Source organism: Protobothrops mucrosquamatus, unplaced genomic scaffold, assembly GCF_001527695.2.
Source record: "Protobothrops mucrosquamatus isolate PMUCROS unplaced genomic scaffold, P.Mucros_1.0 scaffold_149, whole genome shotgun sequence".
Taxonomy (NCBI): Eukaryota; Metazoa; Chordata; class Lepidosauria; order Squamata; family Viperidae; genus Protobothrops; species Protobothrops mucrosquamatus.
Genome location: NW_015386225.1, coordinates 915,453 through 936,872, shown reverse-complemented (window position 1 = coordinate 936,872; position 21,420 = coordinate 915,453). Strand labels below are relative to the sequence as shown.

At 37.8% G+C, this 21,420-nt stretch overlaps 1 protein-coding gene across 1 annotated transcript in view; it reads left to right on the top strand.

Annotated features, from left to right (window-relative positions):
- SYNJ1 (synaptojanin 1) overlaps positions 1-18,354 on the top strand; it is a 57,544-nt gene extending 39,190 nt beyond the window's left edge. Inside the window, exons 24-30 of the mRNA XM_015819487.1 lie at positions 646-858; positions 3,456-3,593; positions 7,296-7,340; positions 8,551-8,618; positions 12,183-12,300; positions 12,673-12,881; positions 16,146-18,354. Coding sequence (XP_015674973.1) covers positions 646-858; positions 3,456-3,593; positions 7,296-7,340; positions 8,551-8,618; positions 12,183-12,300; positions 12,673-12,881; positions 16,146-16,961 — 1,607 coding nt within the window. The 3' untranslated portion in view covers positions 16,962-18,354. The remainder of the gene's footprint in view (positions 1-645; positions 859-3,455; positions 3,594-7,295; positions 7,341-8,550; positions 8,619-12,182; positions 12,301-12,672; positions 12,882-16,145) is intronic.
- The last annotated feature ends 3,066 nt before the right edge of the window (positions 18,355-21,420 follow it).

Below are 21,420 nucleotides of genomic sequence, written 5' to 3'. Positions count from 1 at the left end.
CTATACTTAATTCATAAATTTGTCTATCAATAAAATCTTTTTCTAAATTTACCTTATTGATTCTTTATGGGACCAAGTTAGCAACAACAATTTATATGAAATTGTTACCTTTTATTTGACACATATTTATCAGAATGAGATGCTAAAGTGTACCTAAATTTCAAATAGAATACTAAGGAGTGTAAAGTAATTAAGCTCCAGTTTATGGTTAAGATGCCAGGGTTCCAATAATTCAATTAGCAATTAGTTTGCTAATATCTACAGGGTTCCCACCATGCTAGCATTCCCCCAAAAAAACTTAAAGACCTGGCTATTGTCCCAGGCCTTGTATTAGGGTGGTTGGGGTCCCTGCCAAATTGTATGAGGCTTTGCTTACTTAGATGCACCATCAGTTCTTGTTTGTTTATTTTTATTTTTACATAACTCTTATATATTTTGTCAGTGTGGAGTTGAGAGGTGCCTAAACGAATAAATTAAAATAAATTACATTGCACTGAATGACATTAAAATAAATGAATTCTTGAGTACGTCCACATATTAAACTTTGATTGAGACTGTGTATCAAGGTGTAATATTTCTGCATAACAGTTTTCACTATATATTAATTGTGGCGCAATTTATAGGAATATTTTTCTTCATTTCAAGGTGATGTTGATGATTATAGTACTGAAGTGGAAGAAATTCTCCCACAACATCTACAGCTAGCTTCGGGCTCTAGTCTTGGAGCCTCACCTGCCTCTTCCCCTCGTTCAAGCCCCTGCCAGTCCCCTACTCCATCAGAAGGCCTGCCTCCAACTCTTCCATCAAGGCCAAGCAGGACACCCAATAAGACTCCCGGACCTCCGATGTCTTCTCAAGGTAGATATTTATTTATTAATATTAATCAAACTTCTATTCTGTCTCAATCAAAGAAACTTTCCGTAACTACAATGGATATAGAAAGTCTACACACTTCTCTTAAAATGCCAGTTTTTTGAGATGTAAAAAAAAATCAGACCAGATCAGACCAACTTCAATTTTTTTCCCAGCTTTAATATAATATAGAAGCTGTACGTTTCACATGAAAAACAAACTGCATTTTTAGGGGAAAAATAAAATAAAAAATGTATAATAATACTGTTGCATAAATGTGCATACTCTCTTATAAGGATGTGGCTGATTTCAGAATTAACAAATCACATACAAACTGGTGTTAAATAGTAGTCAGTATGTACCTGCCCATCAATTAAAGTGACTCTGATCAAGTCCATATAAAGTTCAGCTGTTTGAGTAGATTTATCCGACGTTTACACAAGTTGCCTCTTAGAGCATGGTCTTCAAACAGCTTACAAATCATCAAAGGGATCTCATTATTGGAAGGCATCAGTCAGGAGAAGGGAACAAAAAAATTTCCAAGGCATTGGATATAGCATGGGATACAGTGAAGACAGTCATCAACAAGTGGAGAAACTATGGCACAACAGTGACATTACCAAGAACTGAATGCTTCTTCAAAATTGATTAAAACAACAGCAACAACAACAACAACAACAAGAAAACTGGTTCAAGAGGCCTACAACAATATTAAAGGAGCTTCAGGAATTTCTGGTCAAGTACTGGTTGTTTACTTACAAGTGACAAGAATCTGTCTGGGTAGAATGGCAAGACAGAAGCCTTTTCTTACAAAGAAAACATACAAGCCCAGTTACATTTTGCAAAAACCTACATCAAGTCTGACAAAAGCATGTGCGAAAGCGTGTTATGGTCTGATGAGACCAAGGTTGAATTTTTGGGGCCATAATTTCAAAAAGTATCTTTGGCGTAACAACAACACTCTGTACCACTATGTGGTGGTACACCATAACCACAATGAAACCTAGTGCTAGCACCTTTGTGCTTTGGGGCTGCTTTTGTTCAGCTAAAACTGGGGCTTCAGTCAAGGTGGAGGGAATTATGAACAATTCCAAATAGTGGTCAATTTTGGCACAAAATCTTAGGTCTCTATTCAAATGCTGAAGATGAAGAGGAATTTCACCTTTCAGCACAATCCAAAGCATACTTCCAAATAAAAAAAGAATGGCTTCACCAGATCAAAGTTTTGGAATGGCCCAGCCAGAGCCATACCTGAATCCACATGAAAATCTGTGGGGTGACCTGAAGAGGGCTGTGCACAGGAAATGCCCTCACAATCTGACAGATTTGGAGTGCTTTTGCTAGGAACAGTGGGCAAAGATTCCCAAGACAAGATTTACCACGCTACCGGTAATAGGCTCCTACCCCAAAAGACTGAATGCTGTCATAAAGTCAAAAGGTGTTCAATAAATATTAGTTTAAGAGTGTGCACACTTATGCAACCGTGTTATTGTACATTTTTTATTGTTTTTCCCTCTAAAACAGTGATGGCAAACCTTTTAGAGACCGAGTGCCCAAACTGCAACCCAAAACCACTTATGTATCGCCGGGTGCCGGGTGGGCATGGCCTGCTGGATGGGCATGGCTACAGTGGTCATGGCAGATGGGTGGGCGTGGCCAGCTTGATGTTCCTCCTGGAGAGGGAGGCCTGTGGAGGCCGGGCAAGGTTGGGGAGATCCAGGGGGTCTTTGATGGGTGGGGCGGTGGGCAGGAGGCCTGTCCTGCACGGTGAGGTGAGGCGAGGCAGGGCGGGGGTGCCATTGTCGCAGGGCAAGGCGAGGCGGGCTGGGGTGGCTGCTGCCTGACACCATTGGCCCCCCCACACAGAAACCAGCGAGCGCATGGGTGCTGGGATGCATCTGGCCATGTGCGACCTCAGCGAGTTAGCGGGCGGGTGGTTGAAGAGGACAGTTGCCATCTCTGGGGCATGGCGCGCGTGCCCACAGAGAGGGCTCTGAGTGCCACCTCTGGCACGCGTGCCATAGGTTCGCCACCACTGCTGTAAAAGATTTCAGTTTGTTTTTCAATTGAATTGTATAACATATGTTATGTTAAATGTGGAAAAAAAATCTGAAGTTATCTTGGTCTATTTTTTTTTTTTTACATCTCAAAAACCTGGTATTTTAACATGGGTATGTAGACTTTTTATATCCAAAGCCAATACCAAAACACAAAGAACCAAATATGATAGGAAAAGAAAAATACACAAAGCAACTAGAAAACAAGATGGCCTCCGATATAAACATAAGAAAAGACCCTCCCCCCCAAAAAAAGAATTCAGTTTTCCAGAAAACCAGCAAGGAGGGAGCCAGCCTGACCTTTATTGAGAGACTCTTCCAAAGCACCTTAACATAGTTACCTTTATTGGTGCCAGTTTAGTTCTGTGTGTGTATATACATATACTTATATTCGCCTCTTCTGGTTTCTGCTCTCCAAACATCTCGAAAATGTGGGATTATATTAAGATATAATCCTTGAAGTGTTTTTAGTAACATACACATATATATACTAACATAGTGATATCATTATTTGCTGTTTGAACTGTCCCTTTATATTATTTTCAGGTTCACCAGCAGATTGTCAACCTATAACTCAACTAAAAGAGTCTACTCAAGGCTTGGAACCAAAACGCCCACCTCCACCTCGACCAGGAGTGCCTCCTGCTCGCCCTGCTCCACCACAAAGGCCCCCTCCTCCATCAGGTAAGGGAATGAAACAGAAAATGGTATAGTCATAAGATTTTTCTGTTATTTTTAGATAACATATGTTTAATAAGTTTATTATCCATCACATTTAGATATGCTGAATCATAATTCAGCACAGAGCTTGGAAATATGTAGTCATCCAGCTGTTGGTGTTCCATTCATAACTGATTATTGGATATGCTGGCTTGGGGTCACGATAGTTGGTTTAGCATGGGAAAAACAGCTTAGATGACTCTCAGGCTTATACATTTACCCTCTCCCCTTCTAATGCAGGTTCAGAAAGACTTCTGTTATTACTTAATGGTTTGCCCATATCTTATCAATTCAGATGATATAGTGTTAATCGTGCTTTGTTTGAAACAGTTACAACCATGGTTTCTATTGATTCAAACCCAATTATAATTAACATTCTCCACATTTCCCGGTGACCAACTCAGATTGGATCTCCACATTTTGCTCCATCCTAAATTCTCTTTGTAACCACATTATTATTTTAACATAATAGAAGTTTTAGCAAGACTTCTTAGCTTTCTGTGATACAGCTGCTTTGGATTATGTATATACAAGAGTGCTCTATTATAATTATGGTCATTACATGATATGAGCCTGAAGCTCCCTTATAATGTATGATAATAAATTCGTTCACTGTGATTCTTAATTTCTTTCTAATCCTTTTTTTTTCAATTGATGCTTTTTTTACTGCTGCGTTTATCTCTTACTCCTAAGGGAGTAAGAGTCCCGCACTTACTAGAAAAGAGCTTGGAGGTAATGATTATTTAATTATGGCTTAACAAATGCAGATGTTTTGTTTGTTTGTTTGATTTTGGTGCTAACTGACTTCAGCTCGCTGGGTAGCTCACAAAGTAAAAATAACATAAAAATAATTGATAAATAAGGATACAATAAAATTAATCCAAAAACTCTTTACAAAATAGTTGCAAAATTAAAAGCCAGTTTAGTGTAATGATTAAGGTGGTATCCTAAAAAAACAGGAGATTGTGACTCTCGTGTTAAGACATGAAAGCCAGTTGGGTACCTTGGGCCAGTCACGCTCTCTCTTCCAGCCTAGCCCCCTTCACACAATTCTTATTGTGGGGAAAATAGGAGGAAAACGGAGTATTATGTATATTCACCACCTTGAGTTACTTATAAAGTAATAGAGACAGGATTTAAAAAAGTATTTTTTTAAAAATGGTAATCCAGACAACACACCAATTTTAAACAGGACAGCCTGTCCACCCTGTCCCAAAGCCTAAGAGAATAGCATGTTTTCAAAGCTTTCCAGAAATTGGGATGGGAACTATCCAGATCTTGGGGGGCGGGAGGTATATGTCAACTCTTCAATGTAGTCCAGACAAGAAGCACCAACGATGACTACTAACACTATCTTAGTGTAAACTTACATTAATAGAATTTTGCAAGTCTGAAAGCATTTCTCCTCTCTTTTACTTTTACTGTCCAGGAAACTAGGGAGAGTCCCTTCTGAGAACGTTTCCCATGTTCTTTTTGCTTCTATGGGCTGCAGTATCTTTTGCACAATGGTTGTCTAGTCTGTGGCTCTTCCTTCTGCCTCCCAAGTTCATTCCCACATACCATACTCAATCTAGATCGCAGGTTCCTTTATAGTGAGGGTGTGTTTTCTAGGTCCTGAAAGAACTGTTTAATTGATGGGATCTGGAATGTGCCCATTCTATCAGACTGTACCACCCAGGAAAAACCATGAGATATAATTGGTCTCTGTGACATGCACGGCTTTATAGGAAATGACCAACACCTTGAATTACTCGTGGAAGCACATTGGTAACCATATTACTCATGTATTAGAAGTGTATGGTGAGGCAAACCTCATTGCTCACACTGCTACAGTTTGGACTAGCTGAAGCTTCCAAATGATCTTCAAGGTAAGCCCCATGTAAGGCATGTTGTAGTAGTGTAATTCCAGCCAGGAGTAAAATTGAAAATCCTCAACCCCTATGGAATCAGTGACCATAGCCACTTTGTCTTGGTGGGATTAAGCCAGAGTTTGTTTCTCTCTAGCCAAGTTTACATAGCCTCCAGGCACTGGGACAGGGCTCATTTGGGGTTGAAAGGTATAATTGGATGTTCTGATGTGGCCTATCCCTGCCTAGCAGGGGGCACATTACTCTAAAAATAGGAAGCTATTTGTAGATACAGTAAGAGTGAAGAATTATTGACATCACTCTTACCACCATGACATAATCCCTAATATAGCTTATTAATCATTTCTCCTCTGGATTGTCCTCCAATGGCACTCCAGGCATCTCTTCTGGCATTTCGCTTCCCAGAGTTCCTCAATAAATCCCACCAACATCACAACCGCCCTGTTCCAGGTAATAATCAAAGCTTCAAGTTAGCTCCCCCACCAGATCCTCAAGAAAAACTCCAAGCTCTGTCTGGAATCCCTAAGGGTCCATCAGTTGCCTGGGCAAGATGATTGAATAGGGGCCAACTTCCCATGGGGTTTGGGGGGTTGGGTAGCACCAGTAAACCTGAAGGCAATGAGAGTGAACCATCTATGATAAATCTTCCATCGTCACCCAACCCCAGTGTTTGGAAAAGAGTCAACTTTTTAAAGCAATTTACAGATTTCCAGAAGGTTAAAATGGTGGAGACTAAAGAGGAAGGGTGTTCCACAGGGCAGGGGCTGCCATAAAAAGGGCATGCTTCCTAGGTCCCACTAGACACCAACATTTAAGGGAAGGACCTGGAGTATACCTGCTCTATCTGATCTGGCTAATTGAAATATCCAAGTACCAACAACCTCAGAGATTCTATAGCCAGTCAGGCAATGGAATCCAACAGCTTTGACAAGGATAATGCTGAGCAGTAGGGAGGACAGTACCAGAAACAATCCCAACTGTTCCCTAGTGCCCAATTTCAACCAGAGAACCTCACATCTGCAAAGCAGGGCATCAGAGGTAACAACTGCCTCTTCACCCGCCTCCACTAGAATCTCAGCTGGTGCATAACCCTAAACCAAAACCCAGGTGGCACAATTCTGATAGAGGGACACTCCCTTCCAGGCCCACCCAGATTTTAGTTAGTCTTGTCAGGTTGGCACTCTCGTCTATGAAGATCACAGATGAGGGTAGCCTTATTACAAACCGACTTGACTTTCAAAAACAACAGCAGAGCTCAGGGTTCTGATAACCAGGGACTAAAGTTTGAGTGTGGGGATCAAACAGCAAGACCTCTTGCGAACGCTGGATCCTATATCCCCATCACCATCCTGATGTTCCTGCCTACCCACTCAGCTCGATCCACCTGACCTTCATACACTCACACATTCATAATCAATACTACAATCTATCCCACCTCTCAAGGGACCCAACTACTCCTGTCCACACTTGCCCAAGTACTTGGTGGCCCGAGGGAGCTGAGCCCTTTTAGGGGGAAAACACACATTTGATACCCGTAGTAGTGGGGATGACCATTCCCTCCGAAGGGCTATGGCAGTGGTAAATTGGTGTTTGCAGCTATTTGTGTTATCTAAGTGTGATACGTCAGCTTTTATTTTTCTTACTGAGCATTACAATAATATACAATGCAACTATTGTATTAAAAACATCTATTAATCGTCTTATTAAAAAGCCTTGCAATTCTCTTTATTTTTGCCTTTTCTTAATCTAGTATGTTGCTTACATGTTATATAGTACTTTTCTGCTTTCCTCTGATAAGGTTTTGGTGCTCCTCCCAGCCCTGTTGTAGCTAGGAGAGAAGAAGGTAACTCTTACTGTTTTTTTTAATAATATTTTATTAATTTTCCAATTTTACATTTAAGTATTTAAAAAGCAACGTGGTGACTGGGTTAATCAATAGTTCAATAACAAAATCTTTAGTACAAACTCAAGTTACAACATCACATATTTCTTCTCATTTTCCTTAACATTTACTGTCTCGTATTCAAGCTAGTACAGTTCTTATTATATCAACTCAGTAAAAACATCATTATTACATTTATCAATAAATTTTTAGCTTATACATATCTTAATTACATTCAATCTTCATAAACAATCCATACCCTGTTATTAATTTTTACCCAATTTTTAGTTTCTCATCAATATTCCAATTTAACCTTTGATATTTATAATTTTCAGGCTTTAGGTAACCAATATTTCCCTTGTCTCAATTCATAACAAAATATAATATCCAAAATACACATTTTATCTATTTGAATGTAATCTTGTTCTATTTCCTGAGAAGGTAACTCTTACTATTAATGTCACACTGAATTTTTAAACTGAATATGTAAATATTTAATCTTTAAATTTCATATATGCAGTGAACATTTAGACTTATTTATTTCATAAATTTATTTCATAAATTTAATGTTAACGTTTGAAATATTCTTACCAAATGGAATCAGGTTGCTAGCTATTTAGAGACTTTTGAAACTGAGCAGCTTATCCATTTCAATAATAATTCAATAATTCAATAATAATTAACAATAATAATTGTTAATATTCTTATCTGTGCCATTAGCCACTAGTTCAGTGAGGAAGTGGTTTGACAATAGACAAAAGTTCTTCCTAGATAACTAATTCTGTAAATGTTATGAATTACAAAGGTGAGATTTAATGCTTTTTTATAAAGTCTCCCAGATTCCTAAATAGGACCATATATTTGTTTCAAATACTAAGAATAAAGGATATGGATGTTATGTCAATAACTGATTATTGGAATGATGTTATAAAGATTATAGTATACAATTGTAATTTTCTACTACTGCAAGAATCATTAGTATTGAGTGTATAGTTTCAGTGACCAATATGCATGACAAATTTGGAAGGGAGGGGCATTCTTTCATATCTGAAAGTTCAGAAAACCTTTACTCCACAAAGATAATAGATACTATATATCAATATAAATATTTACTAATTATAGATAATCTGAATTTAGAAATATATTCTAATTAAACATCCCCTTTCTTTAGCTTGTCAGTCTCTGCCTCCCACTGGACAAATAAACACAGGAACATCCGGACCCAGTACATGTAGACCGGTAAGGTATCTTCTGGTAAAACTAAGAATAGAATTACAGTTAGTTATGTAACATTAAAAAAATATTTTTCTAGTGATACTAGCCAAAAGTTCTGTGGTGTGTATTTTAATGAAGAATTTAAATATTCTAAGTTTTCACTTTGAATCCATATAGTTAAATCTCAGGCTATCCTTATAAACATTACCATTTATAAAAGAGTGTGACTAATTTTAATATTAAAACCTGCATATTACCAAAAGATTGAGTCTGTCTCAATCAAGTATATAGAAAGGTGAAGATCCAGCTCCCTGTCCTCAGTCATTTCACTATTTTACAAACATGTAATGGGACCTGTTTACCCTCACATAGGATATGTCAACAACAAACATGAAGGAGTGGTATTGCTTTCATGGTTAGGCAGGATATAGCAAGAATATTACTAAACTACTGTATCATGCACTCCATGACTGAATGGTATCAGTTAGACTTCAATGATAACCCTTTGAATTAAAAAAAGGTTTATGTTTCAACCTCTGATACAGAAAAAGAGATTGAGGAGTTCAATTTGAAATTGACAAAACACACAAGCAAGATGTGTTGCTTGTGATTAGAGACTAGAATACCAAAGTTGGAAATATTAAGGGGGAAATATAATTGGGTTGTATGGCCTAGGACAGAGGTTCTTAAAATGGGGGAAATTAAAGGGAGGGGGTAATTTGGGCAGTTCCTGGAGGGTTTGACAAAGGGTCTGAGCAACTAACAATCAAAATATCATAAGAACTCATCCAGCAAGAAAAATATCGTAGTCCTATCTCCCAATTTGCTTTTTTGAAACTAGAATAATGTCCTTTATTCAAAATGAACATACAATACAGACTAAATTTGCTGGTACTCTGTTCCAGTTATAAGCCCCTCTTTACATTTTTATACTTGCCCTTTTTGTCCCTCAGTTTGTCACAGACCTCTTTGTACAAACATGCCGAGCTCCTTAGATGTCTTGTTTTTCTTCTCTGTGGTATTGTTTCTGTTTGAGTCTTTTTTATTTCATTTTTTCAGAATTTCCCAAGCATCTGAACTGTTTTTCCCTCCAGAATTTCTATCCATTTAATGCTCCCTATTCATCCTCCTCGTTTGTTGAGGTCAGCTCTCTTAAAATCTAGAACATGAGTTTGACTTTGTTCAGTTATCTTTGCCTGCATTATGGTGAATCCTAGCATGACATGGTCACTCTCCATTTCCTCAATCATTTCATCCCTATTAGTAAGTCTGAAGTGCAGTATAACTGATCTTTCAGTTCTCTCCCCCATCTTTTGGATGATAACTTCGTCAACTATGTACGTTAGGTACCTGCTTCATCTGCCACTTGCTGCAAAGTTTGTTTCCCAGTTGATGTCAGGGTAAAGTCCCCCATTACCACAGCGGTGTGTTTCCTGCACACTTCAGCTTACTGACTTGCAAAAAGTGCCTCTATTCCCTCTGCTTGGTTGGGTATACACCTACACTAGTGTTATTTCTTTTTTCCTCCTAGCACTCACCCATATACTTTCAAAAAGACCTTCATCCTTGGTATTGATATTTCTGTAGAGGTGTAGTATTCTTTACCTACAATGCAATTCCTTCTCTTTTGTTGCATCTGTTTCTTTTGAACAAATTATATCTTTCTAGTAGCATGCTCCAATTGTGGCTTCCATCACACCAATTTTCAGTAATAGCAACAATATTGTACCTGCCCTCCTATGCTACAACCTCAGGTCCTCCTGTTTGTTCCCCGTACTTTTAATATTAGTGTACAGGCATCCGAGCCCTTTATGGCTGACCTTGCGTTTACTAGCTGCATGTCCTGTTTTATACCTGAGTGTCATTTCCTCATCACCACTTCCTTCCTTACTGTCAGATTTGTTGTCTTGATATTTATACTTTGGGTTTAGTCCTAGAAATTGGCGTCCAGATTCAGTTTAAAGCCGTTCAGAAAACTCAAGCAAGATGTCTTCCAAGCACATTCTTCCCAGTCTTTGTGAGATGCACCCTGTCTCTTGCCAGGAGCCCTACATGTAAATAGGTAGACCAGTGGTGGCGAACCTATGGCACGCGTGCCAGAGGCGGCACTCGGAGCCCTCTCTGTGGGCACACGTGCCGTCACCCAGCCCCTGCGGCCCCCCTCCTGACCAGCAGCCCTCTGAAGGAGAGTCACCCCCAGGCTCGGCCCACGCAGAGCAGCGCAGCCAAGAACATGGCAGCCAGGCAGCAGGGACAAGACTCCGCCCTCGCACCCCGTCATGCGCAGATGATGCTGCGGGGCACGGGCGGAGGGCGTGGCTGTCATGGCGCTGCAGGGTCACCTGGCCGATCTGCTGTGATGGGCCATGGAGGTGGTGGGTGGCCCTGCGGGCGGGCAGGCCGGGGGTGAAGCGGGTAGGGGGTGGGGTGGGGCAGGTAGGGAAGGGGCTGGGATGGGGGTGGGATGGTTTTGGGGCACTCAGTCTCTAAAAGGTTTGCCATCACGGAGGTAGACCATGGTCCAGACAGCACTATCCCTTGAGTCAGTGGTTTACCTCTGAAATATTCTCATTGGATATTGACATCACCTGTGTTCCTCTTTTCCCTTCTTGCCTGGCTCCTCATAGTCCCTTGATATATTTTTTTTTCAGGCTCTTTTTTGTTGTATCATTAGTCCCAACATGAGAGAGGACAAAGGGATAATAATCAATGGATTCAGTTAGTTGGGAAAACTTCTCTGTCACGTCTTTGATGTTTGTACCTGGGAGGCAGCTTGATAGGTTGTCTGGTTTGCAGATTGCTGATTCTATTTCTCTGAGAAGTCACCAACCCAGGCCTTTTCCTCTTCTGGATACCCACAGACTCTTCTTCTCTGTGACGGTACTATTATTACAAACACAGCACACACCTTGCAGGTCACAGCAGGCTAGCCTCTTTCTCCTTGACCTTATTACTCTTAAGGGTGTGCAGATCCAATAGATATTCCTTTGTAGACATCCAGGATCCATAGATGCACTTATTTTTACATTGAAGAATGTAAAGTTTTTTATTATTAATAGTTTATTTTAATGGAATTTTTGTTAGTTTTAATTATATGATATTATTATTATTTTTAACATTAGTATTGTATTGTTTAATATTTAGGCTATGAATAGGTTTATTATTGTGTTTAATTTTAATTTGTTTAAATTTATGTTAAAGGGGAGTTAAAGTGCATTATGGACTTGGTTATTTTAATAGTTGGTTAATCTTAGATAGATTTTGATTATTATATTCGTAACCCTGTGCTCAGCTCTGGGAAGTGGGGGAGGGGGAGGGGGGGTTTGGGGTGGGTATGGGGGTTTATACTGTAATTTCCATAAAACTTTTAATAAAAAAAAAAGAATGTAAAGTTTTTATTAATTGCTTGACAGCCTTCACATGAACTGAGCATCTAGAGACTATCAGTCTGGAAGATGACAGGACTGAAGCCCAGTGGATCTGCAGGATATCCTAGGCTAGGAACAAACTGGCTTAAATTGCCAGCCTACTTTGACACAAACCAATTCAAATTTTAGTCACAATTAAATGTCTATACTTCCATTTCAGATTGTTCCTCCCCGGGCTGGAGTTATTAGTGCACCACAAAGTCATGTGCGTCCTTCTATAGGAAAGCATATGCCCGAACTCCACCCTAAGCCACCAGAATTAGCAACAGGTAAAATTGGTGAGTATATTATGCATTTTTCTTTTTTTTTTAATGTAATTCTTCTACATAGGAGTGCTATAAGTGCATTCAAGGGAGTCCGGTTGCTATGGAACATAATTCCTAAATACCCACTTCTTATTTTTAAAGTGAGTTAGTACTTAGCTCAAGTAGAAGGCAAGATTCACTGTGAGCAGTTTTTTTGTTCTTAGGTTGATCCAGTGTATCTGTGTCCCACTAACCAGTAGATTAAAAACAAAAACATTCTGATCTGTTGCATAGTCAGCCAGTTTTCAGACTGGATTTGGCATTATTATTATCATCATCATCACTTATCGTTATTAAAAACATTTTGGCTGTTGGAAGTAAGATAATAATTGAATGTATTTATAGGGTCATCTATACTTCCTGAACCACTTAAACCACAAGCTGCAGTTCCTGTTCATCCCACCTCTGTTGTAAAGATGCAGGAGCCACTTATACCTATGACAGCAACGTCTCAAACAGCTTCTCCATCAAACCTGGAGGCAGCACCACAGCCTCCCCCCCGCAGCAAATCATCCCAGAGTTTGCCTTCTGATAACATTCCATCACAGAAGCAGGTATGTACAGAATATCTTTGAAACTTTTTCTTTTGGGTGTATCTACTGCTGCTTCTGCACTGCTCCAATCAAAAATACTGCTGTATTCAGTGTATAAAGCTGAACAACACATAAATTGCCAATATAGACTTAAATCTATTCACATCAAAATTAAGGCTGAGCTGTTCTGTCACTTCCTAATCTCTGTCACTAGGACACATAGGTATAATTCAAGTGAGGGGATTAACAAATTAGGTTTAGAATTATCTTGGATTCAGTACATTGGACATTAGTTAGGTTTATCTTCATCATAGTCAAAGTTTGCAGAAAAATATTTTAACTTCCAAAGGGCAGAAAAATGCAAATATTGAAATGTAATACAGAATAAAATTTGCAACAACAGAATACAAAATAAAGAGGAACATTTTTTAATTAAATACTTAAAAATGTGAACAAATACATTCAATTTCAATTTATTACAATTAAAGATCAGCCAGATGGAAAAAATACAGTTTTTCATCTGCTATAATAAAGTAACCGCAAATCTCAAAATTGTATGTGCCCATTTGCCTTTGCTGTTTTAAAAGTAAAATAACTTTCAAAAATGTAGCTTATAATTTAAAATCTATTTTTAAGAAACTCTTAATTTGACAGATTTTAAACTGTCCTAATGTTGATGTATGTTAGCCGTTGTACATGCAGTATACTATTGTGATTTATGAAGCAAATGAGGAAATTAATACCTTTATTAATTTGTCTTCAGAAAATAGAACAGCAAGAGAAAAAATGTGGACCTTTAGAATTTCCATAACTTGACAATTCCATAACCTACAATATAATTGGTATTTGATCTAAGTAATTTTTGGCCCTATATCCAATTATATTTCAAGAGAATGCATCCCTCACCCAAACCCTGTCCAACCTTTTATAGGAATATAAAAAAGTTTGAACAAGGACAAGAATATACCCATTTTGTTAAGGCAAAGCCATAAAAATCCCCAATATCCATGCACACAAAAACCCATTTCTTGCAGCTGCAGTATAGCAACCTTCTTTGTAAACCAGGGCCATAGAGAAATGCTGTTTGTTCTGAAGTACTCAGGTTAGTGCAGGAAAAAGATGTCTGATGTACATTGTACCTGAATTATAGTTCCCCTTAATGTGGCCAACGTAATACTGAGTCTCTTGGAAGCATGTTACCTTGGATTTCTTCCTAATGTTTTCTTTTGATATCTGTCTCTTTTTCACAAGCAGGATCAACCTTCAGGGTAAAAGGTACCTGACTCTTTACTGGTCTTATATTTTTTTTTCATCCATTCTATGTTCTCCATAAATTCTAGCATAAAAGATGTATGAACAGTTGTGTTCATACATCTATGCTTGCACTGAAATCACCTGCCTGTATGAATAGGCAGATACGCATCATGTTATTGACATAAAAGGCAACTTACATGACATGCTATGCCCTATAGGGCAAGAGTTTTCAAATTGTGTTATATTACCTTCTATCGAAAGATGTTTCAATATATCCATTTGTACTCATTACTCTTTGGAAGTGGAGAGAATGGAAGTCGTATGACAGCATACTAGACAGACTTACGAAAAATTGCCTTATTTTTGTCCCTGACACACATTAATTGACAAGGGAGATGGGGATGTACAGCTTCTTGCTATTGCCATGGTAAAAGGGAGTAAAACAGTTTAGCAGCTTATTTAATAAAATGAAAAGTTGAAGTCTTATTTACAATTCTTCAACTGGACTTTACTCACATTTTGAGAACTCTTGCAGCTGAGGGTGCTTGATTCTCTCACTGTCTGAAACTATTTAACACTGATCAACTCAAGTAGCCTGAGACAACATTACAGGAAAAATATTGGTTTCAATTTTTTTTCAAATTTTTTTTTCGGTTAAGCCAACTTTGTCCTATGTTTTTTAAAAAGTTACTTTTAACATATAATCTGTCTAGTTTAATTTTAAAATGAAATTAAACTTAGGTGTGTGGTGTTTTTTTTAAAAAAGCTTTGCCTCTGAGATCAATGCAATAAGCATAAAAAGAATAGGTTAATTGCTGCTAAACTTTTATTTCTATTTATTCTGCAGTTAAGCTTCAGTGTTATATATTGATCATTGATTTTTAAGTATAGTGAATTTTCAAGTCAAGCTTTGCTAAATGTAATCTTGGTATTAGAGTGTAATATTGCAAATCATAACCTTTGATGGTTTTACATTATGTATCCCCTTATTATATTTATTGGAATTTAGTCTTATATAATAGATATATTAATATTAGAAGAAATAAACATATAGAATGTGTCTAAATGATTAAAACAATATATCTTTAAGCTTAAACTCATTTCCTGTACTTGGGCAGGGCATCTTACATTCCCTTTGCTGGGAGGGTGAGTCAGGCCATTGGCTTGAGTCACCTTAGGGCAGGGGTCCCCAACCCCCCGGTCCGTGAACTAGTACCGGCCGCAGCATGCCAGCAACTGGTGTGCACAAACAAGCAAAACCCCATCCGTGGGATGCAGGCAGTACACAAAACCACGCCCCCTCCGGCCCGTGGAAAAACTTCTCTCCATGGAACCAGTCCCTGGTGCCCAAAAGGTTGGGGACCTCTGCCTTAGGGCAATTGTTTGAGCTCACTAGAGAAAGGCATTGGATGGGCGAGAGTGTTTGATAGGGATGGGAGCTTGTATTTGGTTTCCATTCTCACTGAGCTTTAATTCATGGGACATATTTCTAAGCATATTTAGATAAATGATAGAGAAAATATTTTCTATTTTGGCCTGTTTATCAAGTATGAGTGGAACTTTCTCATTACTCTTTTCAAATTAACATAGCCCGTACTTAAGAATGAGAAGGCTTGATATTTAATTACTAAGATTTCATTATGAAAAATATTTCATATTATTTTTTTTTCTGCATGTGAATTTTTATTAGCTTAATGCTTCAATTCTTTATACCATACAGTGCTTTTAACCCAAACATTCTGTTCTGATCTTAAAACTTCCTGTAATTTTTCTTTCATACTGTAAATATATAGTATGCCTATATATATAGTTTATATATATAGTTTATATATATATGTCCATTTGTGTATATATTCTGTCAGGGATCATATAGTGAAAATAATGAAAAATTTGTATAGAAACAAACTTAGTAATATTTTTCAAGTATTCAGCAAATTACAAAAGACAGATGTTCAGACCACTGCTTCTTTCATGAACAATAGATATTTTATCAAACAAGTTACATATTTGAACACTATATTTATTTTTCAGATTAGAACAGATGGAGTTCACGCTGTTCAGCTTGAAACACAACTAAACAATGATCCTTTTGAAGATTTGTCCTTTCAGCTGTTTTCTGAATCTAAAATTCAGTCAGTTCAAATGTCACCAATTGTATCTTTAAATCAAAAGAAGCTGACAAACTTGCCTTCTTCAAAAGACAATTTTAATTTCAGTAACATAAGTATGCCACATACCGGTACTCTAGCACACAGTAAATCTGAGGAGTACATGTGCAATCCATTTGCTAGCAGATTAAACAGCACAAACCCTTTTACTGAAAAAAATATTACAACTGGAAATCCATTTAGAACCGAATCTCAAGAATATGGAGCAACTTCACATTGTACAGCAGAAGGACCCACTTCTAATCCTTTTCCATCTCTAAAGCCCCCTAGTCACCAGAAAGGCAAAGCTACATTTTATGTTGACACATCTGAAGATGATTTTAGTTTGCAGAGTACATCTTCTGTATCTAACAATGGAAAACAAAAAGGTTGGGTAACATTTGAAGAGGACGATTTAGTCTTAACCCTGAAACCATTGGCCAATCCCACTGATTTAAAAAGAGCTTCTTCCCTCCAAGCAACTTATTTTTCACTGGGCACTGAACAAAATATCACTGACTCAGACTTTACTGTTTACAATGGTCATAACAAAAGTTCTGGCTCTTTTCATCTATTGCCAGCAAGGCCCCCTCCTGCACCTCCTATACCATCCAGATCTACCAACAACAGTTCAGTCACAGATCCTTTAATTTGTTTAGCACCTAAAGTATTACCGACACAAGATTTTATGGAAAGATAAATTATTTAAGATATAATTATTTAAACTGGGTAGAAATGATTAGTTAAAAAATAACTAATAGAACTGGGCATTGATTTAATTCTATATGTGCAATACTTTAATCAGATGCACTGAACATTAATTCTTAGGTTACTACACAAAGGTGGCAGGGTGTGAAATCATGCACAGATTTAATCTAAATAGTGCTCTCATTCTGTTCCTTTAATGGATACAATGCAAGGAAAAGTTATGCTTGTTTCAATTCCACTCTAGTTCATAGGAAAGTATAAAATTAAGTTTGTTTTTCAAGACCAACAAGCATGCATTGATTTCTCTGTCTAACGCACATAAGAGTTTTAAACAATTGTTTCTTGAACATTCTTATATAAGAATTTAAATACCACTTTAAATGCCCTTCGGTTAGAACGTAGAACCACTTCCAGTATCTGATAAACTGGTATATTTATAAGTATTCACCAAAGAACTGTCAAAGTTTAATTAAGATGCCAATTGTTTAATGTTAATGTTGGGAAATAAATTATAATAGAGATTTATGAAGATTTGTAGAAGTGAATTCCCCCAACAATTTAAATAATTTTAAACAATATATAGTAATATATTTTTCCTATCATTGCACATGCTTTGTTTTGCAGATATGAGAAAATTTGTTGCAGCATTACTGTTACTCCTCCCGATCTTATTCTCATTATATAGCTTCCTATTCTATTATGAATGTTGCTTTCTAAGTTGAAGGAAATTTTATATTCATTTTGATAGGAAGATCTGTGTAAAGAAGTAATTGGATAGATGGTCCATATATTTCAACTCTCCCGCCTTTTTCCTTTACAATGTATAGAAATAATGTGTCTCAAATATGGTATCAACAAACAAAACAATGGTTTATGTACTGTTCTGACAAGTTAAATATATCACTTTCCACAGACAAACATCAGTGTTATAGGTGATGCTTCTTGAGGCAGATTCTATAATCCCATACATAATGCTTTGTAAACTATAGTTTGCCTCCAAAATTTTTGCAACAGATGGCACTTAAATGTAGTATTTTCATGTCATGAAGGAAATATATGTCTGTTCCATACTACTGTTAAGCAAGATACAACCTTTTCTTAGTCATATTGTCACACTTATTTATATTGCTTGCTTTTTTAAATTTATGAAAATCTTTTTTGAGAAGGGCCATGCTAAATACGTCTGTTCCTTTTGCTGTATTTGCAGACTGTTATAGTATGCTCTGTTTACAAAACATTTTCCTTTTGTGGTATCTGAGTGAAGCACCTCATTCCATGGAGCAGTAAAAATAAACCATCATTTCAATTTCTCTAATATTGTTCCAATGTATTTATATAAATCATCTCAAATAACACTTTTACTCATTAAAGTAGTCATTAAATACGGTGACGTCTATATTGTGCTTTTAAAATTGTACATTTTGAAACAGCAGTAGAACTATAATTTTCTGGTTCCATAATGTATTAACATCTGTGTGGTCATGCATTGGTATAATGTTAGCAACACAACTGTATTCTCGATAGTGCAATTAGAGTTCTTTTATAAGTGGTCCTTGTTTGAATATTTAATTTTCAGTTAGTATAGTTTTCCTATTAAATTTCAAATACAGGCCTCAGCATCTTCAGTGAATGATAAAATCTGGCAGCAAAGTACCACAAAAATTGCAACAAAGCATGTATGAGCATAGGATGAATAGTTAACTATTATAACGCGTACTGCTAAAGGAAATCATTAGAGAGTCAAAGTTACAATAGTCTAAAATCCTATATATTTTCATTAAGTGTTTTCCTGTGCAAATTGCTTTGTTAATGTATAACAAGTTATTGCTTGTGGTACACCATATTTGACTATCTCCATTACAATATTAATATTGATGGTTTACAATACTGCATATACATATACTGTGAAACATGTTACTTTATGAAATAAATTTTCCCATCTTTAGGAATATATCTCCATTATTGATGCTGTCAGAATTTGACTTTATCCTTGTGGACTTAAAATTTTCAGATATCTTTCTGATCTAAAATCATCAGATAATCTTTATATAAAGGCAGGGATATCAGGAAGCAACAAACATCTTGAAGCAATAAGATTGATGAAAGCTTTTGCAGAATATCTGGTCTGATTGTTCTGCTTGGTTCTTACTTCCATCTCAAATAATTCTGCCTCAATTTCTATGCCCTAACAGTTTTAACCTGTAAAAACAGACCTGGAAAAAGTGAAAGACATGGAATGGCTGCAAAAATCTTTTTATGATAATCCTCATTCTACTGTTGGTTTTTGAGCCACCCAGAGCCTTAGATAGAGATGGGGCTATATAGTTTTGAAATTGCCATCAAAATGGTGTCAACTCTTAAAACCACATGGATTTTCTCCAGGACAATCTGTTCCCACCGTGATCCTTCAAGTCTTCCAATAGTGTATAATATATACATTGCTACTGTAATTTAGGCCATACAGTTTGCTACCAATTGTCCTCTTTTTTTCCATCCCATTATAGACTTCTCCAGAGAGCTAGGTCTTTGCCTAATGGGTCCAGATCTGTGTTTCTAGCTTCTAGTTATATTGTCCTGCATGGCAACATCAGCAACTAATCACCTCAAAGGCTTTAATCTACCCACATCATAAACATGTGGTCCTCAGCTCTTCCTCAAGGTGTTGAATCCATCTGACCTGAGGAGCCCATCATATGGTACTACATTGCCAATCACTTTACAGCACATCTTTCCATGTGGTTTTCTTGGTAAATTAGAGTAGTAGTTTACCGTCACCTTTCCCTGCACCGTATGAAATGATGCCTTTGCCATCACCACTAAAGTGACTGTCCATTTATAGCATCTTTCTCTATTGTGACTGCGAATATAAGAGTCTGCTTGCTTTTGCTTGGCAGCTGGGATTACTTCTATGCCTTAAGGGATCCTGTTGGGATTCCCTCCCAGGAATGTCTCTTCATGATGAAGCAACACAGCAGGACCTGGGAAAGAGGAAGGCTCTTACTACGACAGTTTAATACAGTAAGCCAAAAATGCCAAGGTAGCTCTGTTGGCTATTAAAAACACATCAATGATAAGAAAAAATACCTACAGGCAAACTTAATGTTGTAAAGTAGTGTAATCAAGACTTCCAAATCATGCAAAATGGCAAGTAATATAAAACTGGTATTACTCTGCATTTCACTGCCCTCCAGGGTAAGATCTGCCCCTAACATCCTATCCTTCAGTAAGAGCCGAAAGACCTGGCTCTATAAATTGGCCTCCCCGATGGAGAAGTTCAACACTGGAGGTGGCTGTTAGATTGGCGGCAGATTCCCCCTCCCCTCTCTGCTCTCCACATGCCCATCTTTTTTACAGAAGGAAAGACAAGAAACAATGGATGGAAATTAATCAAGGAGAGAAGCAACCAGGAATTAAGGAGAAACTGCCTAACCGTGAGGACAATTAACCAGTGGAACAATTTGCCTCCAGATGTTGTGGGTGCTTCATCACTCGAGGTTTTTAAGAGACTGGACAGCCACTTGTCTGAAATGGTATAGGGCAGGGGTAGGCAACCTTGGCTCTTTTATGACTTGTGGACTTCAACTCCCAGAATTCCTGAGCCAGCCATGCTGTCTCAGGAATTGTGGGAGTTGAAGTCCACGAGTCATAAAAGAGCCAAGGTTGCCTACCCCTGGTATAGGGTCTCCTGCTTAAGCAGGGGGTTGGATTACAGTGTTTCTCAACCTTGACAATTTTAAGGCATGTGGACTTCAACTCCCAGAATTCCACAGCCAGCATTGCTGGCTGTGGAATTCTGGGAGTTGAAGTCCACATGCCTTAAAATTGTCAAGGTTGAGAAACACTGGATTAGAAGATCTCCAAGGTCCCTTCCAGCTCTATTCTTATTAAGATGTGTTTTCTTTTTTCTAGTTCAGGGGTAAGCAACCTTGGCTCTTTTATGACTCGTGGACTTCAACTCCCAGAATTCCTGAGACAGCCATGCTGGCCCAGGAATTCTGGGAGTTGAAGTCCACGAGTCATAAAAGAGCCAAGGTTGCCTACCCCTGTCCTAGTTTATTATATATATATTACTTTCGCTTTGTTTAAACATTTTATTTCTTCGTCATTATGGTTGTGAGCCGGCTAGATTAGCCAGGGATGAGATAGGCGGCGCAATTTAATATTTGTTTATTTATTAAATTTATTGGCCGTCCATCTTCCCACAGGTAATAATAATAATTTAGGTCTCCCACGAAGATAGTGGGAAAGAAGAAAGCAGACAGCAGTCGCGGTCCGTTTGGAGGCTATACGGTTCAGTTGCCTTCAGCCTCACGCAAAAGCTTGCACAGAATTTTACAGTGTTTCTCAACCTTGACCATTTTAAGGCATGTGGACTTCAACTCCCAGAATTCCACAGCCAGCAATGCTGGCTGTGGAATTCTGGGAGTTGAAGTCCACATGCCTTAAAATGG